Source organism: Lutzomyia longipalpis, chromosome 1, assembly GCF_024334085.1.
Source record: "Lutzomyia longipalpis isolate SR_M1_2022 chromosome 1, ASM2433408v1".
NCBI lineage: Eukaryota > Metazoa > Arthropoda > Insecta > Diptera > Psychodidae > Lutzomyia > Lutzomyia longipalpis.
In genome coordinates this window covers 5356208-5383695 of record NC_074707.1, presented here as the reverse complement: position 1 = coordinate 5383695, position 27488 = coordinate 5356208, and the positions used below count along the sequence as shown (strand labels likewise).

The 27488-nt window shown below is 35.1% G+C and overlaps 3 protein-coding genes across 5 annotated transcripts in view; 2 read left to right on the top strand and 1 right to left on the bottom strand.

Moving 5' to 3' along the window:
• The window catches only part of LOC129786719 (glutamate-rich protein 2), an 871459-nt gene that overhangs the window by 333715 nt on the left and 510256 nt on the right, over window positions 1-27488 (top strand). The window lies entirely within an intron of this gene.
• LOC129786705 (dual specificity protein phosphatase 10-like) lies at window positions 298-27134 on the top strand. 2 transcript variants are annotated; one of them, XM_055821891.1, is made up of 4 exons: window positions 298-970; window positions 7385-7558; window positions 12496-12738; window positions 24937-27134. In XM_055821891.1, exons 1-4 carry the CDS (start codon window positions 910-912, stop codon window positions 25368-25370), a joined length of 912 nt encoding a protein of 303 aa, XP_055677866.1. In that variant the 5' UTR covers window positions 298-909; the 3' UTR covers window positions 25371-27134. The 2 variants fall into 2 exon arrangements, with proteins under 2 accessions (XP_055677866.1, XP_055677865.1); XM_055821890.1 differs by having other exon boundaries at window positions 12493-12738.
• Window positions 27066-27488, bottom strand: part of LOC129786669 (uncharacterized) — a 30946-nt gene continuing 30523 nt past the window's right edge. For both annotated transcript variants that reach the window (XM_055821836.1, XM_055821835.1), the window contains exon 4: window positions 27066-27488. In XM_055821836.1, the coding sequence (XP_055677811.1) occupies window positions 27237-27488 (252 nt within the window). In that variant the 3' untranslated portion in view covers window positions 27066-27236.

The window sequence follows — 27488 nt, the reverse complement described above, 5'->3', positions numbered from 1 at the left end:
GGTTTTGGTGCGAGAGAACATTTTCCATTTTTATTTACTCACGAACGTTTAACTGGCTTTGGCGTGTGTTGAAAGTCACACCGGACCCGCTCGATGGTACACACTGAGAGCCCCCTCTATTGCTTATGGGGTGACTCACAAGGCGGAAAAGTGCACCACTTCCAGTACATTCGAGACGTGAATTCCATTCATTTCTGCCGCATCACCCTGTAAATGCGCAGTAGTATGCGTCATACCCACACACACACCACCCTGTACAAATCCCAAGTCTCTTGCGTTGAGAGTCTCTCAATTTGGTTTATTTCACTATGAACTTTCGAATGAAATAGACGAGGTGTAATCATTCGAATAGCTAAAATCGTGAAACTTTGAATATAATCTGCCATCTTCAAACTTCTCCCATTTAGTGTTTTATTTAAATTCATCTAAAATTAATACAAAAAGTGGAATTTTCACAGCAAAGTGATCCCCATTTGTGTACGAAAAAAGGATATTAAAAGTGAAGAGATTTTTTGTTAGCTGTGTGAACATTTCCAACAGTTTTGGGATTAAGAAAAATCATACTTCAACAGATTTCTCTCTCCCAAAAAAAAATCTCCCAAAAGTGTGTGTTCAGTTTAAATCGCAATTGAGACCATCTGCCAGGCTGCCACAGGAGGAACAAGTTTTAAAAAAATATGATTTCTTCCCACATAATCACAGGCAGTGTACAAAGGACCTAAAAAAGAAGGATTTATTGTGAACACCCTGCAACAAGGAGATATTTTTAGTGCATTTTCTAACCAATTACAATAGTACATAAATAGTTTTAAAAAAAATACATAATATATATTCTACAAAGCTAAGAATATATCGATAGTGTCAAGTTATTTTAGACGGAGACTTTATTTCTTACATAACACACAAAAAATGCGGTTAAAGCGTGAATCACCCTGTTTGGTACTTCGCTTCATGCCGATTAATAAACTAGGTAAGTTATTTTTTTTCTTTTCCTGCCTTTATGCCAAAAACTCCACCACATTCCTCAGCATATAAACAAACGAGGTAAATTGTCGCTTCGCTCCAATTTTCCTCGCCCCGCTTCGCAGGGTTTTGTTGCGCTTCGCGCAAATTTTAAAGAGGAAAAAAGTTGTGATGGTTTAAATTTTTATTTGTATATAGTTCCATATTGTGATGTATCACCGGGATATTAAACCCAATAAAATCCAAATTCAAATGGGCCACTTATCAAACCCAAAAGAAAAATTGGCAAAGAGAAGAAATCATTTTCAAACAACATTTCTGGCGCGAAACATTTTCAGGCGTTACGGATGCATTTTTTGGCGTCACGGATACATTTTTAGCGTCACGGACACATTTTTAGCGTCACGGATGCATTTTTTAGCGTCACGGATACATTTTGAACGTCACGGATACATTTTTACCGACACGGATACATTTTAAACGTCACGGATACATTTTAAGCGTCACGGATACATTTGAAACGTCACGGATACATTTTGAACGTCACGGATAGATTTTTAACGTCACGGATACATTTTGAACGTCACGGATACATTTTTACCGTCACGGATACATTTTAAACGTCACGGATACATTTTAAGCGTCACGGATACATTTGAAACGTCACGGATACATTTTGAACGTCACGGATAGATTTTTAACGTCACGGATACATTTTTAGCGTCACGGATACATTTGAAGCGTCACGGATACATTTGAAACGTCACGGATACATTTTGAACGTCACGGATAGATTTTTAACGTCACGGATACATTTTTAGCGTCACGGATACATTTGAAGCGTCACGGATACATTTGAAACGTCACGGATAGATTTTCTAGCGTCACGGATACATTTTAAACGTCACGGATACATTTTTACCGTCACGGATACATTTTAAACGTCACGGATACATTTTAAGCGTCACGGATACATTTGAAACGTCACGGATACATTTTGAACGTCACGGATAGATTTTTAACGTCACGGATACATTTGAAGCGTCACGGATACATTTGAAGCGTCACGGATACATTTGAAACGTCACGGATACATTTTGAACGTCACGGATAGATTTTTAACGTCACGGATACATTTGAAACGTCACGGATACATTTTGAACGTCACGGATAGATTTTGAACGTCACGGATAGATTTTGAACGTCACGGATACATTTTTACCGTCACGGATACATTTTAAGCGTCACGGATACATTTTGAACGTCACGGATAGATTTTTAGCGTCACGGATACATTTGAAACGTCACGGATAGATTTGAAACGTCACGGATAGATTTTCTAGCGTCACGGATACATTTTAAACGTCACGGATACATTTTCTAGCGTCACGGATAGATTTTTAACGTCACGGATACATTTTTAGCGTTACGGATACATTTTTAGCGTCACGGATACATTTTTAGCGTCACGGATACATTTGAAACGTCACGGATACATTTGAAATGTCACGGATACATTTTCTAGCGTCACGAATACATTTTAAACGTCACGGATACATTTTCTAGCGTCACGGATACATTTGAAGCGTCACGGATACATTTGAAACGTCACGGATAGATTTTTAGCGTCACGGATACATTTGAAACGTCACGGATACATTTTGAACGTCACGGATACATTTTCTAGCGTCACGGATAGATTTTTAACGTCACGGATACATTTGAAACGTCACGGATACATTTTGAACGTCACGGATAGATTTTGAACGTCACGGATAGATTTTGAACGTCACGGATACATTTTTACCGTCACGGATACATTTTAAGCGTCACGGATACATTTTGAACGTCACGGATAGATTTTTAGCGTCACGGATACATTTGAAACGTCACGGATAGATTTGAAACGTCACGGATAGATTTTCTAGCGTCACGGATACATTTTAAACGTCACGGATACATTTTCTAGCGTCACGGATAGATTTTTAACGTCACGGATACATTTTTAGCGTTACGGATACATTTTTAGCGTCACGGATACATTTTTAGCGTCACGGATACATTTGAAACGTCACGGATACATTTGAAACGTCACGGATACATTTTCTAGCGTCACGGATACATTTGAAACGTCACGGATAGATTTTTTTTAGCGTCACGGATACATTTTCTAGCGTCACGGATACATTTTAAACGTCACGGATACATTTTCTAGCGTCACGGATACATTTGAAGCGTCACGGATACATTTGAAACGTCACGGATAGATTTTTAGCGTCACGGATACATTTGAAACGTCACGGATAGATTTTTAGCGTCACGTACAAAAAGTGAGGATGGGTTAAAGAAAATGTAGAAGGGTTACCGAAAAGAGAAATAATGGTCATGCTGCGGAGAATTTCTTAGAATAAATAAAGTACAGTCAGGTATTGGTTAACGTCGCATGGGATATACTCTTTCCACCCATTAATAATAATGAGTTGAAAGAGTATATCCCATGCGACGTTAATCAATACCTGACTGTAGTCACGTCATATCATGTGCTGGTAGTTTTTTTTCATTTCTTCCTTTACTTTATCAGTGTCAAAATTATTGCGAACGACGTGGGGATTTGTTGGGCTTCGCGCAAATTTTAGAGAGAAAACAAATTATCAATCCCGGAAAAAAATTTGCAAACAGAACAAATCATTTTCATACAACACTTCAGGCGGGAAATTCAAAAATTCGCAAAAAATGCATGACTTTTATATGGGGGCTACCTGAAGGGGGGCTTTGGGGGGGAAATGAATACGGCCACTCGAAACCGCCTGATATAAGGAGCCTCTGTGCCAAATTTCATCGCGATCGGTCAAACGGTGTAGATTTGTATAGCCGAACACGACGGAAGATTACCAACAAACAGACCTTTCTTTATTATATAGATGAGGGGCCAAAATTGCGATTAAAATACTTAGAAGAGGTTTGACCTGTTTTCTTTTTGATTTTTAAACAAATTTTTACCATATTAAACCACGTTGCTGTACATTGGGGCAAAAAGAATCATAATGGGGTGAATGGGGTTACTAAGAATATTATTAAATAGATGTTAAGATCGAGTACTTGTTGTTAGAAAATATTCTATTATTTTATGGAATTCTTCAATTAGGTTTTATGAGAATATTTTTAAAAAAAAATTTAAAAAGGAAAAATTCTTTTCGAAAAATTGATTTTTTTTACCTCACATAATGGATTATTTTATAGAGTTATTTATTATTTATTATTCTTTGATATAATTTATTAGAATTTTATAGAATATCTTGTTAAAGAACAAAACAAAGCTTTTAAAAATGAAGGAAATTTTTTCAAATTAAGAAAAAATTACATTAAGCTAGTTGTTGAAATGCTAAGACATTTTTTAGAGTTTATGGTTTATTATAACTTCTGACTAACATAGAATATATTCTATATAGAACTATAAAAATAAAGAACAGCGCCCTCAACTTCCGATAATCAGATTAAATTTAAATTCATTTTTAATAGCAAAAACTTTTAAAAGATTAGACTTCTAGATCTACTAGAAATTGAATTTAAACACTATAAAATGCTGAGCTTTCCGTATTAACCACCATTGGTGTTTACGGAAGGTGAGGGCGCTGGTTAACATGTTTATAGTTCTTTTATAAACTATAATGATTATTATGTTAGTCAGGAGTTCTGATAAACTATAAACTCTAGAAAATTTATTAGTTTTTGAATCACTAGGTCAGTTATAGAGCTTTTTGTATATTTCCCAAAAATATAGCAAATTGCTATGAATTTTCCTTTCACTTTTAAACCATAAACTTTGAAATTAACGAATAATCCAAACCGTTGACTACATTATGTATAACGTACCTACCTTTTGTTTAGTAGAAATCGTAGAAATAAAGGTCTTTTCTATTTCAATGGATTACTTCATCTTCTGCTCATCTTTGATTGTTTGCTGAAAATTTCCATAAAATGACAACATGTTGTATGTTAGGTATAATTACATTGTACTAAGAAATTGGCACCTTTCATGGGAAGGGCATTTCTCATCGCATAATACAGCATTTCCACGACACTTCTTGTGAAGTATGGCATTTTTCCTTCACATATGCTTACATGTGTCGTCATTTTATTATCTCAGGAAATTATTGTAAATATATACAATCATTTTTATAAGAAAAAGACTTCTGTATTGTTGCCTTTAGAGTAATGGAGAAAAATAAGAGAATACTTTACACGTTGTTTTGTGTACTGTCTTGTGGGTTTTTTCCCTTTGGTCACTCACACTTTTTCTCTTCATCTCTCAACTTTTTTTTGGTCTGTTCTATGTACATAGAAGCTTTGAATCAATGAGAAATTGATTACGTAGAAAAAATACGGGGATTCATAATTAGTAGAGGTTGATGAAAAGCAACAAAAAAAACTCCGTATAGAGTTTTAGTGCGAAATATCGTAAAGTTTTTTTTTCTTACACGTTGGATGTGTCTGTTTGCGGGGCATATACATGCATATTGTATAGTAGAGTGTAGAGGAATATACGATTCACAAATATAAAGCATGGTGAGTCATCCAAGAATAGTGCCGTGTCAGACCAGCGGCTATGCGAAGTTTTGTGTTAACTTGCAATTGTACCTTCTTTACACGATTTCATTTTTTTTTATTATTCCTTTTAAATGCACAGACCTGGAAAAAAAGCTCGTACTTCTTAATAAAATTTAATGGCAATTATAAGTTCAACTTTTATCGATTCTGTCCCAACTACTGTGTACGTAGCACAAATAATAAATATTTTCTTTAATTTACTCTGAAAGAATTGGTCAAGCGAGAGGTATTAATTAGCTGCAAAATGCTGGTACTAAATCAATATTACATATAGCAAACTTTTAATGACATGAAGAAACGGCAATTCGTGGACAATTATTGCCACATGATAGTGTGTCTGCAGATTGTTCATTGATGGTTAAACTTCTCTTGCAGTTGAAGTTGATAAAAAAAAAGAAATTTTATTGCAGAGAAACCGTGACGGCAGAAAAGACGGAAAAATCTATTGCCATGTCTTTCTCTTTGACTGTATGATGGAATTAAGAGTCTCTGAAAATGAGAACAGCGAATAGGAGTTTGAAGAGAACAGTAGAATAATTGTGTAATTATGTCAGAGAATTGTGCAGTATAGAGCTCTCTTCGCAATCTTGTAGATTAACTCTTGTATAGTATTTTCTTCATTTATACTTATTTTGGCATTTTGTGTGCTTTTATATCCGGAAGTGATGCGAAGATGATAATGCATGAGATGAAGGCAGAAAGAGAGAGCGTTTGTGTGCCTATTGAAGCATTTCATCAAACTGTTCTCAATTTAAATTGGATCCAATTTAATATTACCGTAAAAAGTTATTATTAGCTCATTTATTGAATATATCTTTTCCTGTGCCTACAACGGGCGGAAGGAAAGGGAAGAGAAGCGTTGTTATTTTTTAACGAAATAATTTTTCAACAAACAATGTGTGAGGATTTTCCACGTGAACGATTAAAGAAAATGCTTCAAAGATTGTAGGATAATTTTTTTTTGTAATAGAAAATTCTCATACTTTTCATTGAAACGATTCTCTGATTTTCCGTCTTTGTTTTTTAAACAGACGAGCTTTGAAAGCTCAACTACAAATACATATTTAATTTTATTTGTCTCTATTGCTTTTGATAAGGCTTGCAATCGAGTTTTCAATATTTTAAATGATTTATAACGTGAATTTTCTTTTAAAAAATATTTTTCTTATTCCCAAATCCATTTTTTAATAATTTTCTGAAATATTTAGTTGCTAAAAAGATCCAAAGGAAATGACTATCTCTTTTTTTAACTCCTCATTAATTTTTCAAAGAAAATTAAATATTAAAAATCTAGAAATTACCTCCCTTCTCCTTCTCTGAAATATTTTATTTAGAATTTAAAATAAAATCTTCTTTAGCTTTTTCTGAGCTTTTTTCCTTCGCACACAGAGAGAGAGTGCAAGAACGTGGAAATTGTATGCAATGCGCGAACAAAACCTTTGGTTTTATTTGCATAAAGAGTCAAAAGGTGGTCAATTAATTGCAATTTTGTGCCCCCCTTTAGAATTCGCGAGAGGTTCGGGGACAAATGAGGACAGTGCACAAATCATGGACAAATAAGGGATGGTCACGTTATTTTGGAAACTCTATCGAGCTAAAATACCATTTTGCTGTGTACTCAGTGACGTCACCGTACCACGTGACACATCACTTTGTTCATCATTTTTGACAACTAGCGCCACGATTGCTGATACTCGGAATTAAGATTTAACACCGAAAAAAACAGTTTTTGATCGATTTTGTTCGCCCGAGTTTCCAAAATAACGTGACCATCCCTTACTTGAATGTTTTTATTTATTTTGTTCAATTCTAGGAACCAACCACAAAGATTACAACCGAAGACGTCGGGATTCCTCACCATCGACCCCGGCAAGTCCGTCGGATTGTGTTGAAAGTATGTTCCCCGCCACCGAGTCATCATCATCATCACATCAACCGGGTAGCCGAAAGTTCTCCCGGAGTTGCTCTAGTCCAGCTGTTTCTTGTGGTAAGTAAAAACGACCCCCAAAATGCGGGGAATTCCTATGAAAGTGAATCACAACTTTACGAATTCTCATGCAATGCAATATTCTTGGGCGGCGGACCCATTAGTAATACGGATAGGAATGTCGTGAGCTTGAAAGATTTGAATTTTGCTGGAATTTGAGGCATCACAAAGGATGATGGGTGATGGTGTGTTTACACAGTTCAAATGGGGGGAGAGACTGATTAGTAATATATTTATTTGTGGGACATTGCTGAATGCTTTGTGATGGGAATATATCGAAATAAATTCCCATGAAATACGCCGTCAAGCCCTCATACAGACAACAATTTCGCACCCCCTCACTGTAAATGGTCAATAAAGCCACAGCAGTAGATCCACACTGAATCACACTTCCTTTTCGTGTGAGTTTTCCAGGGAAATTTTCTCTCACACACTCAAACAGAGACCGGAATCATCTCCCTCACATCATAGACCATGCTGTGTGTTTGAGGATGCTGCGGTGGTGGTAATAAATTTACCAAATTGCCCAAAATAGCGCCAAAACAGTGGGTTATTTATGGAAAAATAAATGCTCCGTGAGGTCTTTTTTTTTCAACCAACTATTACGCCAATGTTCCAATGGTAGAGAACCAAAGAGAAATGATGAAGTTCCTCAATGGGATTCTCTCTCTGTGTACACCCTCCCGAGATTCATTCACACATTTCCACTCCACTCTACCATAACTAAAAGCCGTTCTGATGACTCCATGAAGCTAACTAATGTACGAGATATCCATGGTGTATTGTACTCTTCTTTCTAACTAAATAACCGGAAGATTGCGTGGGATCTCAATGTTCAATGACTCTCTAACACGGGGGGAAAAATGAATGGAGAGAGATGGAGAAATCGCTCCATTTGGAATTCCATTCGGAAGTCACTTCATATTATATTATAAAAAAAAAAATCGCAAGTCCAAATAAAACATCCACTATCGAAGCGGAAGAGTGAGCACCATGCTACTGAAAAAAGAGGAATGTTTTTATATTTCTCAATGGAGGAGCTTTTTATTGCCCCTTCTTTTTTAGTTTATTCGTTCACAAAATGTAGAGAGAGAGTAACCAAATGAAAGAAAAATGAACTCAATCGCGGGGAAAAAATGTAGATCATGTTTATTGAGGAAAATGAGTGCGATAACAGAGCTTTGTGAGAAGTTCGTCAATGAGAATTTTGTGGTAGTTTTGCCGGTAGAATGGTGACACAAACATTCATAATTTTTTTGTATGCTACTCCACTATACATATCTTTTTATGTGCTGAGATTAAAAATATTCCAGAGAAATCGTTGAATTTTTTTGCTGATAAAACGTTAAACTTTTCATGCAGAGGAATTCAATCTTAAAAGATGATTATTTGTGAGCTTTTAAGCTCTTCTTGGCATTGCCGAGATTGGTTAAAGTATAGAAATTTTACCTTCAAGAATGTTTTTTTAAGAAAAAATATTATTCCAATAGAGAAAATTCTAGCACAAATTCAACATTAATTCAAAAATAAATAAAATCAGACGTTTATAAATTAAAAACAAGATAAACTTGAGAGGATATTTATGTGGTGTATTGATTAAAATTAATAACTTTCTCTCCACACCACACACACACACATTTTGCAACCAAGGAAACATCATTTGCGTGAGAAATTGTGGGGGCAATCCCTCGTAAAATCTAAAAATGTTTGTAATGTTTCAACAAGAAGGATTAATTTGCGCCAAAAATGCTGCGTCTGTGTAAATATAGATCATTTAGCGATTAGTCAGTTTTGTGCCACAATCACATCCAATTTCACAAAATGCTGTGTAGCATTAATAAATTTTATTTTCAATTATTTTTGGCATTTATTTATAGGCACACAAAACATATACAAAATCCCCTTCGTAATGTTAGATAGAGTTTTACGTGAAAGAGAAGAAAAAAAAATAAGAAAAATGCCTTGATGTCTCTCATAGACATGATTTTGTGAAACCCCCGACGACTTTTCATCATGTCAGGGAAGTTTTATGCTAAAGCTATATATTTTAATACAGCGTGATATTCATTTTTTTAATTATTGCAAAACAAGCAACATCTCAAAGTCGAAGTCACGAGCCACCCACTTCCGTGTGTTGTAAAAGCAAGACATACAGTGTTTCCCATTTAGGAGGAAATCTCCACACACACGGTCTGTGTGGAGTCTCCAAAATAAATTTATATCTCTCCAACACATGGTGTGTGTGACTTTTTCGTCTTCTTGTAAAGTTTTGCCTTCATTTTATGGGGAAGAGGATTTTTTTTTGGATCAAAAGAAGAAAAAAGCGATCTGAGACGGAAAAAGCAGGATGAATATTTTTGAAATTTGTATACAAGAAAAAAAAACACTCTCAATGTACTCGCGGGCAGCTTCTAAGGAGAGAAGTTGAAGGCAAAAGAGAGACAAGAGGTCGACACAGCCATTTTATTTTAAGAAAATTTCCGCGCATTGAATCACCGCAAAGGAGCTTACGATCGCGCAGTGGACTAAAATAGTGTGTACGGCTGTTGTGGCGGAGCGGAACAAGGAATGGTCAATTTTTGCTTCTCTACAACACTCTAAACTAAACGCTTGTGGAGACCTATATAGCTGCGTTCTCTGATGCTGGTAAATCTGGCGTCGCGGGGATGCCGCGGAGTATGCGGCGCTTGTGAGGAGGACAAGAACGAAAAAGAAAAAAAAAAGATCAACATGGCGAGACGCAATAAGGAACGCCAAAGTGTTAAAGCACGCGGAAAAGTCACCCAGAGAGAGATCACAACCTCGAGAGTGAATTGCTTTATGAATCACTCAATTAGTGGTGCTGTGCGCGAATCAACGGGCCAAGACACAGGAGGTGAGACGCAAAGAGAGGTCACACGATATGTATGCATGTAAAGACATGAGATCGATATTAATGCCGATCTGTCACTACAAGGACATCCATGATCACAACGCGCTCGCGATCAATGACCAAGTTATTGCGCGTTGTCCCCCACCCAACGATATGATGATTGCGCACGCCAATTTTAGAAGAATGCCAAGATCCTTAACATTTCCTCTTTAGAGAGATCGCACAACGACGCTCTTGCAAAATACATATACAAATATAAATCCATAAATATGCGACTATGTCATCAATGGCTATTAAAACACTTTTTTTGCTTCGCAAGTCAAAAGGAGAAGTGTTTGGAAGAAGCAGAAAAAAATGAAGAAAAGACAGCACGAGAATTGCTTATACACACCCAAATGAAGATCTGTCTGTTGAGTCATCTGGTTGCATATGACACCGTCTGACTTTCGCATATTAAAATGTGTTTTAAATAACAATAATACCTACCTATATATCAAAGCTATTCGCATTGACTATATAGAATTCCATTTGAATGAAATTATTTTTGGTGGAATAGTTTTTATTTATTTTTTTCTTGCTTCTTATAGCTCGTGTCGTCCGGGTATTGGGAAAAAAAGACTCCCAAGGGGTTGCCATGCCATATTTGAGAATGTTTTGATAAATCCAGTTTATGTAACACAATCAAAATAAATTAACTAGCAGAAATTCGCTGTGGAAGTTTTTCCACTAAAACTAATGCATGGAATATTTTAAATATTTTTGAATTATTTTCCTTTCTAAATGATTGAAGGGAGTTTTTCCTCGTTTTTGAAATATTTTCATAGCACGGAATATCTTATTTGTTGCATTTGGGTACTTAAAAATTACCAAAAAAATTATTTAATCAAAATTCAAAAAGATTCAATTAAAGAAATTATCTTAGAACTATTTACGCTAAATTTTAAGAATATTTGTTAAGAATTTTCATTTCTGGACAATTTCAAAATCAATTTGTGTGAAAATTTCCAGCAAATCTGGGTTAAGGAGGTTTATCAATACTGAAACTTAATTCATTGTTTTGAAGAAGAATTTTGTGAGACTGTTCAAAAGATTCTCGAAATAATTCAAATAGTTACGAAAAAGTGACACAAAAACAAAGAATTATTAAAAGTATTTCTTAAGAATTTCTTAAAAATATTTTTTTTTGTGAAATCTTTATGATAAACAATCTGGGAAACATTCTAGGAACTAGTCAATATTTTTTTATAAATCTTTGAAATGTCTTTAGAAGTCCAGAAAGTTTGCTAAAATGGCTAAAATATTTAAAAGATTTTATAAATAATTAATAGATTTTCAAAACATTTTTGAGGAAGCTGGAAACCCCTTTTTATGATTCATCAAATGGTTCAAGATTCACTTAACCATTTTCAAAAATTTTCTTGTTTCGCAAATCAATTTAGATTAATTCAATCTCCTTAATTTAAATGTATTTTTTCGCAAATTCAAATTTTCAGGATTCTCATGGTTATTGGAATAAAATTCACATTATCGATAGGATTTAATTTAAACTATTATCAAGAAACTTTAATTTCACATCTCTGCTCTTCTAACGTTTTATTTGCGTACACCACACGCAATAATCTAACGTTAGCAACCTGTTTTATGATCAAAATGTGTCAATCACGACTTTTATTTCTTCTTCGGTGTCTGATCTCACAGACGCATTCAGCCATTCCTTCTGGGTGTTGTATATACGTCTTACAAAAGATAAAATGAAATTTTTTAGAGCAAAAAAAGGGGCACACAAATCTCAAATTCCGGCATCTCTATTAGCAGTTCCTGTTTTATGCTATATGTCCGTTTTTTTTTTCATAAAATGTTGAAGATGAAGAAGAAAAAAATCTCATATTGCCAACAATGACAAAAGACACCAAAAAGTATCTCGCATAACCGAAAATGTTGTGTGTGAGAAGAGGCAATAATGTGGTTGCCCATATGCTCAAATGTTGATTCTCAATATACAGACACTACAGAGACTTTTCTCATGATGTTTAATTTAGTCTCTTATTCGTTTTTTCATTAGCAGATATCGAGTCCCAATTTGACATCGAAACACATCCAGCATCACCAGTATTTCCTCATTTGCTACTTGGCAATGGACGGGACGCAGTGGATCCCACAAGTGTTGGTGCCAATTGTGTACTGAATGTGACATGCCAGCCACCGAGTGCCAAGCCAAAACCTGGGCTAAAGTACAAACAGATTCCGGCCAGCGATACACCACATCAGAACATTAAGCAGTACTTTCAGGAAGCGTATGATTTTATCGGTAAGTCTCATGATTTTTTTATTATTAATACTTCTCTTTATTTTATTTATTGTTCATTGCACATAGTTGTGGATTGAATGTTTTCTTGGTACATGAGAGCATAATGTTGAAAATATGAGACTCTTGAGCACTCCTTTGGTCTGGTGTCGTTTTTTTCCACTGCTCCTTCCTTCTCGTGTTCTTTTTCTTACCCTTCATCTTTGTCTCTGCGGGTTTTCTCTTCCCTGAACCAAACAACAATTCCGCCATAACTTCTCCATATATATGTACATATGTATGCAACTCGCATAATTCCAGTTTCTTGTTACCTTGGGTCACCTTGCCTTAAGGCGTTTTATTCTTTCGCTGCGGAACACACCTAAAAATGCATATAGACACGCTCATGCAGACATCCCAAACAACCTTTTCTTTTAGCATCGATTAACTGCATGCGTGCGCGCCTCTTGCTGGGTGTCTTATCAATGGGCTTTTCCAATATTAAAGACCTCATTTTTCACACCACAAACATATGTAGTATCTATATGGATTCTATGTAGTATGCCCAAAAATTCTTATCAATTTTTTTCTTTAAATTAATCTCCCAGGGCGATAGCTCGTGCAAAGATATTTAAGCGCTTCGCTTAAAAGGCCCCAAAACTACACGAACAAGGAGGGCATTATCGTCAATCTATGATAAATCAGTGGGGTTGATATGAAATATATATACTGCAATGGCTATAGATTAATATAGAATGCGGTGGGATTAGATAGATTATTTAGTTCGTTGCTAGATGTGCGACGACATGAAATTCATTGACTCACAGTATGTTCATACATTTAGCACATATAAAGTATATAATTGTGGTGTGTTTATCATATTGTACATTATATAAAATTTACCAACATTTATGTACAAGAGGGAACATTATATATAACATTGCCATATATAACACAAATAAAGAGAGAGAGAAAAAAAGAGATAAATGTACAAATAACATTGATTGCATAAAAACACTTGAAAATGATGTATAAATGTACTGGTAAGCTGACCAAGCTTACGAGAGCTGTGTTTCTTTCAGTGTACCAATTTTGTGAGAGAAAACTAGAACGCGAATTAATTTAAATACGCGCAAAGTCGGGAAAAGTTGAAAAGTCATACCCCAAGAAATTTTTAGAAGGCCATATCTCGAGAACGGATCCATAGATTTTCATAATTTTTTTTTGTTTGAAAGGTCTTGAAGTCAGCTATAACATATCGAAAAATGAAAAAAAATTATGTCGCCATTTTCGAAAAATTCGAGTTCGAAATTTTCGAAAACTTTGTTTTTGACTTTAGCGCCTCTTGTGGTCATTTTTCGAAGTTGCAATGTTCTAGACATTTGCAGGGTTTCTCGAAACCTTTCATTTACGCTTGAGTTGATCAAGATCGGACTTGTAGAACCCGAGATATGACATGCCAACTTTGGAAGGCTATATCTCGAGAACGGATCCATAGATTTTCTTCATTTTTGGCATGGAGCTAGATAATATAGTCAGCTACAACATATCAAAAAATGAAAAAAAATTATGTCGCCGTTTTCGAGATATTCATCGAAAACTCATCGAAAATTTTGTTTTTGATTTTTGGCCCCCTAGCGGCCACTTTTGAAACTTATGATGTTTTAGAGAGTTGTAGGGTTTGTTGAGAGCTTTCATTTGAGCCCGGGTTGATCAAAATCGGTCAAGCCGTTTTCGAGTTATGGTCGATTTTCGATGAAAAATTGTGGCGGCCATATTGACTAAACGGCTTGACCGATTTTCGAAAATGAGGTATCGTAGGAAAGGTCTTGATGGCCCCTACAACATATCAAAATTTCAGATTTTTAGCTATTACAGGGGCTGAGATATAGGCAAAACAAAATTTTGAGGTTATTCAAAATGGCGGACGGAGGGGTGGGGGATAAAATTTGACATCATAATCGGATGTCTTCCAGTCGATATTTAAACTTTGCCGTTTACCGCAAGTCTCTATCTATTACCGTTCTCTTGCAATATAGCGATAGGTTCCGGCCGGACGGCCGGCCGGCCGGACGGACGGAAGGACGGCCGGCCGGAAAAATTTTTTTTTGGCGCATACGTTTTTTGGAATGTGGGGACCCTAATTCGTGCTCATCCCAAGTTTGAGCCCGATCTGACGACTTTCGATTTTGCTCGGTACACAAAAGCTGTGTCTGAAAGAAACACAGCTAAAAGTGAGTCATCGCGCCAGGTCTTTGGGTGATATTACGTGCCAAATGCCATTTTTTTCCACACTGTCTCTCTCTTCGTCCTCGTGTCTCACATATAAAAATATATACACAACAATATCATATTATTATGGTAAATAATTAAGACGTTTATATTCTTTTTGATCGCATATTAAAGAAATAAAAAAAATGTGTGTGAGCAATTTAATTTCTAATCACTGTTACCAACGTAGACGAATTTTGTTGTTGTTGTTGGTCTGTGTATGCTTAAAATTTAACATTGGCGCAAGACTGCCGTCATTCTTTTCCTCCTCTCTCTCTGAAAATTCTGTTGTTTTTGCTTCTTTTAGCCATTCTCATCAAGCACTGTGATTATCACATGTTATCTAAAGTGAGAAAAATTTCTTGTTCAAATATTTGGGCAAATATTTATATGAGCTTGATTCTCGCAATTGCATCCAACCAAGCTTGAATATCTCATGAAAGCTCGAGGAAGTCTGTCCAAGGAGATTTTATTTTTATGTACATTTTTCCTCCGTCCAAACATCCTGAAACTCTAATCCTCTTTATGCGGGAATGAATCATCGCCACGAGGGGTGATTAGTGGTTGTATTGATTAAAATTTTTATATTAAATTAAATGCATGCGCTTTTGCTTTCAATGAGCGCCCCACGGAATGCCCACAAGGACAACCAGCATGCAGACTTGTGGGAAAAATAATTCAACACCATTTAACATGTCAATCGGAAGTAAAAGCTTCAACCTTCTACTCTGTGAGACATTTTGGTATTGACAGGAAATACGCGGAGAGCGAACCAGAGAGAAAAATCACGCGGAAATTCGATCTTTGTCACAAAGTAGGAAGATCTGTGATGCGAATTTTTATTATTAAGAAAAAGAAAAAAGCTCAATTAGGTAGTTTCTATAAAAAAGGAACGATTGAAATGATTTTCTTCAGGAAGGAGAATCACTTTTAAATGTTTAACCGTAAATGTACATAATTTTATACATTAAATTCGTGATTTTAATATTCTTTATTTCATATTTAGAATTTATTAAGACTTCAGGGGATTCGGTGTGAAGAAAGTCAGTCAAGAGTTTAGGAAAAAAAGCTCATAATGTCATATGTAATTCAATTGAAATACAATATTTTGAGCTTTCCCTGAGCTTATCTTTGACTTTATTAATCCTAATCTCCCCTTAAATTTCTCTTATGCTAAAACGTCGAATTATCAGAGATAAATTCAGCAGAAAAGAATTTCTAAAAAATTGCCAAAAAGAAATGATTCAGCGATAATATTTTCCTCCTACTTCTGTAATCACTTTCCGACGCAATCTTCTGCTCTATCTTAGCGAGCTTTCTATCTTTAAGCACCTTCGTGGTGAAGTTTCCGGTGCGGAAGTGATTAGATTCACGCAGAATTTCCTGTGATGCCTTTTTTGTTGTTTTGCTCCTACTTTTCCCGCTAAATGTGGGCATATTTTATTTATGTGTGAGAAAAAAATCACCACAAAATGTAACATCCCGCGTAGCTGTTCCAATATAATTTCCCGCCAATTGGCCACAATCGCACACGCGATAAGAGGCCCCACGGGGGTCACAAATGTCAACATGGGATTCATTGATAAAAAGACATGTATTCGTTTAAATATTTCAACATGCGACATGGTATGAATAATTGTTTGAGGGGTGATTTGTTGAAAATGTGGAAAAATTTTCATCAATGATTGTGTCCCCGCGCGCGCATATATACATAGTTTTTGTATGCCTTATTATCTATTCCGGTGCCGCGGGGACATTAATGGTGCTCTGAGAAGTATTTTCTATTTAGAAGAAAATTTATAATATAAAGTTGTGTAAGATCGTGAGAGCGGTCACCTTAAGAAGATGTTGTGTGGTGTTGTCTCTCATATTTGTAACAAAATATGACTCACCGGTGTTCCATTTAACAAGTGTTTTCTAACCACTAATCACCAACTAAGCACTGATAATTTGATAAACTATTGCTTGTTGTTTTAACATTGCGGCACTGAAAAGTAAATTTTCGATGAGTAGTTTATCACTATGGGAAGAAACATTATATATACATATATTGGGAAATGCAGAGGGAAAAATCATACACAGAGAAATGATTCACATCCATTTGCCTACATATATGTAGTTTTTGTGAGATGATAAAGAGCATAATAAATATATTTCTTTGGGATTTGAAAGCAATATTTGAGGGACCCACCAGAAATTGAGATATGAACAAAAATGTGCGTCATAGAAAGGAAATTCCTTCTTGATTTTTGTTCTCATTCCGAGAATACATTATGTGGGGGTGAAAAGAGGTGCATAGTACTACCTACTTAATATGTACTATGCTACAAAGGAAGCAAAAGCGAACGATATAATTGATAGGCAAAGTGCGGTGTGCAACATAATAAAAAAGAAGCTAAAAGGGGTGAAAAACTTACTCTACGCACCATAGAAGAGTCTGAAAAATGCGGATGCGTCATAGAAAAAGGACCCTCCGACGTATTTTTAATCATAAAATACAAAGATTAAGTATTGAATAGAGAAAAAAAGGGGGATGCTGTCGCCGTGTGTTACCCATTTGATATGTGTACAACAGTTTTTGTTGCAACCACCACTGGGGTTAAAAAGCTATATATAATATAGCATAGGGGTGCAAACGGGAGAAGGAGTCCATTTTTACCCCTAAATGTTTTGAGCTTTATACGGGGAAACCCATCAAAATGAAAATCCTCAAATTGTACGGGACACACAAAGGAGATGACGGTGAGTCATCTGAGCAAAACCACTTTGTGTTGAGTACGGCTTTCCTTTGTTATCATATCGCCAGCAAACCTAAATTCCCTCCTCATTTTTTTCACCACCATCACCCTCCTTTGCTCCTGGATTGAGAGGTATATTCTGCCTTCAGAGTGCAAGGAAAAGTGTCACCCACACCACTCCCTTTGTAAAAGTATTTTATATCAAGTATGTTGCATTGCAAAAATGTTTTTGGGGTGAAAAAGGAATTATCACACAACCCAATGATGGCATAGTGAGTATGAGGTGCGAGATTAAATCACAAATAAAAAGAGGAGAAAAGTTAGACTGACGCACCCCCGCCTAAAAGGACCTCCTTCAATTCCTCTCCATTCCGCTTGACAAGCGGAAATTTGATCTGTAACCGATAGAAGATCGTGTTAATCATTAGTGTTTGCGCCGCTATCGGGAAAAGGGACAAACCCTCTTGTACATATACAACGTTTTTCCCTGAAAAACCAAACGAGGGGATGCAATTTATATGTATTTTTTCAATTAGTCATCATCACTGCAAAAGTGACGTAGTCCGCCTTGAAGGAGAGACAATATTTATATGTGATAAAAATGCGCACGAGGAGAATCACGGCACCTTTATACACTCTGTGGTGCGTTCTTGATGATTCACAGTGGCATATTTCACACACAAGGCGCAAAATTTTTCAGCAAAAAAAGCACAAAAAAAGAATGTTAAAGACCTCAAAATTTTAAGTGCTCAATATAAAATAACATTTGGCATCATTTTCAAAATAAACCGTGTATTTTAGAAATGCCATAAACCCATTTTTAGACATCTAATTTATCCGTGAGAGAATTGCCAAGGAATTGTAAATAATTCTTTTTACTTTTATGTGCAATGAGATTGCAGATTTAATATGGATTTAAAAGTTGAATAGGATTGCGTTAAATTGAGCTTTAAAACAAGCCTTAAATGAACTAAATTATTTTAAATATTAATTAGAGATTTTATTAGAAAATTTATAAGGATTAATAGGAATCTATGTTTATGATGATTGAGATTATTAAAACCTTAAGCATATTTACGGTTTTCATTTTTGGGCATTTTCTAACGTTTAACTTTTCCTATTCTAACGTAAAACTTTTTTTTCAACATCAAACGTTCTAAGAACGTCTGAAAATTCACTTTTTCATTTGATTTTTAGTCTAGAAAATTATTTTTCTGGCTTCTTAAGAAGAACCTAAACTGCTTGAACTTTAAGGGTATTTTTAGACCCATAAAAACCTCCTTCAATGATTAACTTTCCTGCAAATTGCCTTTGAACTCTTTTAGTGATTTTCTACCTAACAAATTGCAAAGATTGCAAAAGCTTTCCAATCACGTTTTATCTGTTGATTTAATCTTTGTGAAAAAGGTAAAAATTTTCCGAAATGTGCCACTATATGTCATATTGATCAATATCTGTGCAAAAAAATAAGTGCAGATTTAATTGCGAATGAGTATGTAGTCACAGCTTAAATTGCACCTCAATTAGGAAATATATCAGCAAGAAGTTGTAAATTTGAGAGGCAGCCTTATTGCTCTGCAGTCTGTGCTATATTGTGTTAAACATTATATATTAAATGTTGAGACGTGCAAATGTGTTAAATAAAACTTTTTCGATGCGGTGCGCTCACGATGACTCATGGTGGGCAATTGATCGTGCCACAGAGAGCGCACCAAGAAGTCTCGAAATGAGACCTGCTGGCAAAATAATTAGCATCGTGTACATTACTGCAATATAATTGGCGTCAATATTGATGATTTCAGTATTATGTGTAGCCTATAAAGAAATATCTACTTATAACCATTTGGTCGTGCGATATTCTCTTTTTTTCCTCTCAATATAATTATTTGCAAACGCGAGTGATTTTCATCGCGTCAATCGCCCTGTGGCAAGTGTATGAAAAGCAATGTATGTGGAAAATATTTATTGGCGATGACCTTTGCAGACGATCGCGGATGACGTCAACGGGTATGACGATTGTATTGCCTATCGCTTGTGTGAGAGATGTAATTTCTTCAATTTTCTTTCTCAAGCACACGAACTGTGTTCCCACACAGGAGAAAAGTACAAAAGGCACACGAAAGAAAGTGAGATTGTCATTTGAATAAATTTCAGTTAGTTTTTAGCATTCTTCATACCCCTTTTTGGGAGAGAAGAAGAATTCTTTTTCATTGCTCTTTGGGAAGTTGATGACTCATATTTTTGATTTTTGGCTTATTGAACGGTCACGAAGGCTAAGCCTCCAGGGATTATTATGTATGCTAAAAGAGTGGCAGCTGTACAAAAAAATGTTTTTTTGCAATGTGTTTGATGAACTATTTACAGACACAAAAAATACTTCCCCTGAAAAAAAATTCTTTGTAGAGAGATCTTCCTCTTAGAAATTCCCCAAACTTATTAAATTATCATCTACATAATTCTTGAAATTCTTCACGGGGCAAACGGTACAAGAGGAAATTATATTATGTTTTAAATGTGACAAAATCCTCCCTCGGGGGCAATGTTGTTGTGAGTGTTCCCGCCTATCATATGCTCGGTGCCATTTGAATTTTGTGAAATTGTCAGAAACAAGAATGTTTTCTTTTTTTCTTTTCGGGAGGGTGAAAAGCAATAAAATACAGATGACGTCAAACATCTCTCTTGTCGTTTTGGCATCAATGAAGGAAAATTTAACACATAAAATTCTATCAGAGAGAAGAAAATTTGAGAAAAAGTTAATTTTGCCAAAGATGATGGAAAAAGAGGCGTCTGTATGTGAATTTTCTCACTTTGATCTAAAATGACATTGCCATTCATTTTCACATGTAGAATTAACGATGAGCTGTAAATTAGTTTTGGATGGATAAATGGTGCAAATCACCTGTGTCAGTTAATTGAATTTGAAAGACTCTCATGACGTTCTTCTTGGCAAAATTATGTTGCTATCGTCTGTAACCAAAGAGGATGATTTTTTTCTCTCTACTTTTTAAGCCATAGCACGTGTCTGAATTAGATTAGAACCTAGAAAATTGAAAGATAATTTAGTGGTTTAGGAAAGAATTAGGAAATTTTGCAGATGTGAATGAAAAATCTTCACCTGGTATTGTGAAATCTTTTTTTTTTCTTTCATTTTACTGTTAACGGAGGTAGAGCTTTGAAGTTCAGTTTTGACAAAATGCAGAGTTTGAAAAAAAAATGATTAGAAACTTTAAAATAAAGTCTTAACGTTAAGAGAGATTTTTAATTGCTTTCCAGCTTCTTAAGAACCGAAATTTACTCCTAAAAATTGACTTGAAAAAATTGTTAAAATTTTTATTTATGTAGAATTAGATTTTAGTAATAACTTGCCATATTTTGAAGCCAAAATTGATAATTTTGATTTAATCTAATTTTCTTGTAGAGTTTGAAGGAATAACGAAAAAAAAAATTTTGTCTCCAGAATTCGGGTCTTTGTTGCTAATTTTATTATTTTCAATGAAAATTCAAAATATGTAGATTAAGAAAATCAATTCATTGAAAAGTAAGAAAATTTTATGCTCTAAAACTATCTTTATTAAACAAAATCTTTCCTAAGCTTATGTAATTATACTTTAAGACACTGTTCATTATTGAAAGTTTGAGGATCATTCTATTTTACAGAACGTTCCATTTTCTTCTTGAAAAAAAAAACATTTCTTTCACCGAATAACCTATCCCAAAAAAAAAATTAAAAATTTGGCAAAAGTTTTTGGAGGAAAGAAAAGATTCTAAGAAAGCGGAAGTTTTGAGTAATCAGTGCGTGAAGTTTTACAAATTTCGGGATCACTAAACCCCCCTTATTTAGGCAGATCTCCAAGTCAAACCAATTACGGCAAGCGGCGGGGATACAGTCTAAATAAGCCGTTGACATCGCATCATGAGAATGCGTAAGGTGCGCGCATTTCTTTTGCCAAAAACCCCAAATGTCTCACATGTTCTCTTCTTGTGTGAAAAGACACAAAGAGAAGAAAGATTAGGATTGAAAGATTCCGATTTCCAAGGTGGTACGACGGGCGAGGAGGGGGGTGCCTTCTATTAAAAACCCATCATTTGCTACAACACAACCATTTCACCATCTTGCCAATGCATACCTATAATTTATGTACATACATACCTACAATATATAAAATTGAAAGAGAGTGGAAAAAAAAGAGAAAAGAAGGTATGTGTAGTAAGAAAGTCTCGCGCATAGCAAAGTCATTGTTTTTTGGCAGTCGCGAAGTTCCTCTCTCACTCTCCTTCGTTCGGGTGCCACCTCTCAAATGAATAAATTGAGAACGTCTAAAAATGAACATGATTCATCGTTACAGTGTTTATTTATATAATATTTAAAATTGAAAGAAGTCGCGCTTTTGTTAGAGAAGAGACTTGTGGTGCGGATTCGTTCAATGGAGCGAAAGAAAAGCTCACGATGGTGTGCAGAGATCACTCGCGAGTCTATCTCTATATAAAGCCCATTAGTTTTTTTTTGTGTAATCGCGCACCTCACCACCTTTCCGCTACACCAGAGATCATGGGAGAAAATCAAACGATAGAGAGAATTTTTTTTCTTCATCTTTTGCATATTAGTTTGCATTTTCATGCTAAAACATTTCTCTGCGAATGAGGCATTTGGAGGCAACCACATAGAGCTATTCATTTTGCACAAATAAAATAAGAGAAAATAAATGTCTTACCATGGCCTATAGGAGGTAATTTATCAAAATCTCATAATACCATCCGCAAGAGAGAGAAGCAAACTCCCTCCAGATGAGAAAAATCCACAAAAGATTGATGGAGAAGAAAGGAATGAAATGTGCTGAAAAAAAATCAAAATTGGCAAATTTGCTTAAATTCTCAACACCCTTCTGCAAATTGTGAGGAAGATTCATAAATTTTAACAATGTTCACCCACCCTCTTACCTTTTTCATTCAACCCCCTTAACCAGGAGACCTGAATACTCTGTATGCGTGTTGTATGCATTGTAAGGGGGTTGATGTAAAGGGGCTCAACGATAAACCACCCGAACCCTAACAAACACGACTAATTCTAATCTTCCCCGGGGTTTCCTCCTCCTCCTGCTCTGCATCATTCATGAATTTATCTCTATATGAATATTTACATTTTACCGGCAATGGAATTGCCGAATATACATACTTGCTGCATGTGAAAATGGGGTGGGGGGTGGATGTGGAATATCATACAATGCATAAAAAGGGAATGAGAGGGTAATAATAGCTGTTACTGGAGGGTGGAAAATTTGATAGATCTTCTCATTGTATCATAGGGTGTGTTTTCTGTGTGTTTCCCAAAAAATTTCCACCTCCAATGGACCCTTTTTGCATGCAGAGAGTTGTGCCGAAGATAGATAAGAATTTGAGAGAATATTTTACTTTTTTCTAATCAATTTAAGCATAAAATAAAATTATGAAAATACAAAATTAAAAGAAAAACTAGAAGTGAAAAGATTTTTTCTCAATATAAAGGCAATATAAATATCCTTATTACCTCACTTCTCAGTGCAAAAAACACTTGTTAAATTCAAGGTTAAGCTTTTTAATTAGTCACACCATAAGAGGGGCACAAAGAATGATTCTTACAATTTTTGCAAGATACTTGATTGTAATCGAGAGAGCTTTTTTTTTACTATAACAACAAAAAGAATCATTCGATATTGACACACTCAAAATGCGCGATAACTCTTATCACGACGTAGTCTTGAGAGATTAATAAATAAAGAAGAGATTAGATTAATAGAGAGCTTGTGAGTAAATCAATAAAAAGTTCTATTTTGAGACTTCAGTGTTCTTATTCTTTGCAAAGCAAACTTATTGGGGGAGGTTTTTGGTTTACTTTTCAGAGGATTCTTTAAAAAAAAATTATTTGTAAAAATATGTTGAAAAGGGGGCTTTTAATTAATAAAATTTGAGCAAAATTCCATTGATTTCGTAACATTGATTTGGAAAATAAAATGATTTTCTTAGAAAATTATCAGAAAAAACAAACCCTTTAATTCTTAACGTTTTTTAAGGCATTTTCTGCTCTTTACAGGAGCGTCAAGCTTTGAGCTTTCGGTGGATTAGCACGCCTTCTTCAAGTAGTAGTTAATTTGTTATTTTAGACTTTTAAACTAATAAATATTTGTGAAGAGAAATCAAATCAAACTAGGTTTGTTCGATTATTTCAAATAAATTCATACCATTTCGCCAGAGCCTTCGACGCTTTTATGCAACTTCTTCAGGCTTTTCAGGCGATTAATTGTATAATTCTTTGAACTTTGTAAATATAGTCTCTTTTTGTTGAAAATCAAGGAAAAATCGAGAAGAAATTTAAACGTTTTACTAACTTACTTAATCAGATTTTTCTTTTTTGGAAAATAACTAAAGTTGAAGCGTCGAAAGCTCTGGCCAAAATTCTACTAAATGATCCACTAATTCTCTCTTTGGTTTCCTAGACTCTCCAATACTCTATAGTTTAATCTTTAATCTCTCATCTAGAATCAAACCCAAAGAAAATTTTTCGCAACTCTGTCAATTTTTAATTCAACCCTCCTGGTGAACATGATTTCAAAAGCGGGTATTCCTTGAATAGAGAGTGCCCCTTCTGCTTAGGAGTGGGTGGATTAATATTCTCTCTTTCTCTCTGAGATTCCTCCCAAATGAAAACAGGACGCATCGGGTGTGCGAGTGTGTTTTTGAAGTAATAATAAATGGTGCATTTCGGATGAATCATCATCATTACGAACCATTTGCAGAGAAAAGAAGAATATGCCAGTGTATGGGATGTTATTCCATTTCCTTAATGGCCTAAAAATTTTCCTGGCCTTTGTGCCTTGTGTGCCAAAAATTGACTCCTCGCGAGGGGTTGCGTTTCATCAGGATTTTCTCATCCTGCCGCCGAGAGTATTGAATGAGGCGAATATTTTATGAGAGACAATGCCGACAATGCCACCAAATGTGTCACGTTTGAATGAGTGGCTGATTGTTAATTCTATGTGTAAGATGGTGATGGTTTTTTTTTGTATTCCGCAAGAATGTGCGTGAATCATTCCTGCGATGGGCATTGTGTCCGATCTTCTGCGTGATTAATTTCATTGTGCATCACTTTTGGCAAAATATAATTTCTTTTCCTCTTTCTGTGAGGAGTAAGGATGGACTGAATGATTAATTTGAAATGTGTTTTCTTGTACCTTTGCAGAGGAGGCGCGCAAGAAAGGCTCCACAGTATTACTCCACTGTCAAGCGGGGATTTCACGGAGTGCAACGATCGCCATTGCTTACGTGATGCGGTACAAGTCGATGTCACTCTATGAAGCCTACAAGGTCGTTAAGATGGCACGACCGATCATTTCGCCAAATTTCAACTTTATGGGACAACTTCTGGAGCTGGAGCAGAATCTGCGCGCCAGCGGAAGTCTCGCACCAGCCCCAAGTTCATCAGCATCGTCTGAGGATTCGGGTATTGCGGACGAGGAAGCCTCATCGACGTCCTCACTGTCACCCCCATCCTCATCAGCCTCCTCATTGCCCACATCGCCAATTGAGCGAGATTTCTCGGAGGATGCCACAAGTAGTTCCTGCCTAAGTCCCCCATCGGACGATCTCATGGATCACACGGACAAAGGGTCGTAGAAGTAGGTGCGAGGAGCAACATGACTTTATACTTTTTTTTTAATGGGAATTTCCCTCATTTTCACCGAATTTTCATTTCCTTTTAAAAAAAAATTCTCTTTTGTAATTTTTTTCCTCTAAAACGTTCAATTTGGAACCTTTTTTTCTCTTAAAATAGGTTGTGATTTTTTTTATTCCCTCTTTTAGTTCATTTTATATAAATCATTTTATTGAAAAATGGGGGTATAGTAGAGATTGATTAGAAGAAGAAGAAAAACGGGTAATTTTTTTTGTTAAAAATAATAGCTCAGAGTACCCCTTAATTATTTTTTTTTCACGCTAGAATTGCTTCAATTTCTTTTAATCCAAAAGAAAGTTCAGGACTTTCTCTCAGTTTTACGGAAAAAAAAAATTAATTCAGCAATTCTTCACAGATTCGATAGATTCTCATCCTTTAAAACAAATTGCATCCTTTTCATTTTCTTTTTGTAAATAATTTCAAAGAAAAATCATCATAAATATCTACAAATTAATTATCTTAATATATAAATTCGAAAAGAAATCTAGTCTTTAGATGAAATATTTTGAAAGAAAAAAAGAATGAAGAATTATTATTTAAAGAAGAAAAAGTTGAATTTTAGCAATTAAGGGATGAATTAAGGAAAAAACTGTGTATATAAATTCATTAGTTTTTAAGAAAGATAAAAAAAAATCGCGAAAGGGGATTTTTCACAACAACAAAAATGTAAATGATAATTTTTGTAGAAGAACAATTTTTTTCAAAATGCATTATAAATTTATCTATCAAGGCTGTGTTTCAACAATACAATAAGAAACAAATTATATAATTACCTTTTAAAGAATAATAATGATGAAGAAAACATACATATAATATTGCATTAGCTGTAGAAACGATATTCAAAATATTTAACAAAAAAAAAATAAACAACCAACATATCTAACGTGAGGAAAAAACGGTTAAAAAATTAATGTTCAAAAAATATTTAAAAATAAAAGGAATTGTAAAATTTACAAAGAAAAAATATCATAGAATGAGCCTTAATTTTTTTTTCAAATCAACTTAAGAAAATTAAGTAGGATGAAAATGCATTTTTTGCTCTTTTATAAAGCGCTAAAAATATTTTCACACTGATACTGTTATCACACACGCAGGTATTTCCTTTTCTTTTCGGTGTCAAAGTTTCTCCAGCTGACGCGTAAGAGAATGAAGAGGCGGTTGCTCATTTCACAGAAAATTACGTACCACCAAAAGGTATTTTTTTGTGTGTTTGAGAACCGCGCAAAGCGAACTGATAGAAATTTGGTGAATTTTTCATCACAAAAAAACCTTACCTATTATACATAATATTAAAAAAAAAAAACTAATATTTATATATTCTAAAGAGAGAGAAGAAGAAAAAATTGTACCCCGAATTAATTGTATTTTGTGGAGTGACACAGTGATTGCACTCAATGTGTCCTTTCTGTATTTTTGGCGTGCAGTGAATCTATAAATGGATTTTTCTTTTTTCAATTGATAAACCCTTTTTTCTAAGGAATGCTGCAAAGCTATGTAACCACCCCTCCCACGCATATTACCCCCCAAAAAAAGGGTGTGAATTTTATTTATATAACGTTGAATGTTTTTTTTTCTTCTACGGGGGTGATGATGTGGAAGGGAGGGAGAAAAAAATGGACATGTAAATAGAATTGTAATTTGCAAGTATAAAAAAAAACAAGATTTATTTGTAAGGTGAAAAAAAGAATAAAAATTGTGTAAATCTATGCCAAGTGTTTGATTTTACCCTCGAACGTCTTGACTCTACAACTTTCCGTTGTAAGACATCTTTTTGCCCAGATGTAGGCAGTTTGGTGTGATTTTGAAAATCACTCCAAGTCCTCCATTGTTTTAACGGTTGCCTTGAGAATGAGGGTATCGCTGTCGGAAGGAAAAGTCGATGCTATGCTCTTCTTTGTGAAGAGAATCCCCTTCCGGCTGTGCAGAATATCATGCCAGGAATGATTCTGAAGGGAATACACGGGATTCCGCGTGATTAGCTGTCGTTGCTTTAATTTCTCAGCCGGATTATTCTGGACAACAACTTCAAGGAGGTATTTTGAGCACTCAGAAGTCGGAGC

Excerpts from the sequence above, each read along its gene's own strand:
- LOC129786705 (XM_055821890.1), top strand. The coding sequence starts at position 910 with ATGCGGTTAAAGCGTGAATCACCCTGTTTGGTACTTCGCTTCATGCCG. Across the intron at positions 971-7,384 it reads CATGCCGATTAATAAACTAG|GAACCAACCACAAAGATTAC; the intron begins GTAAGTTATTTT and ends GTTCAATTCTAG. Across the intron at positions 12,739-24,936 it reads GGAAGCGTATGATTTTATCG|AGGAGGCGCGCAAGAAAGGC; the intron begins GTAAGTCTCATG and ends GTACCTTTGCAG.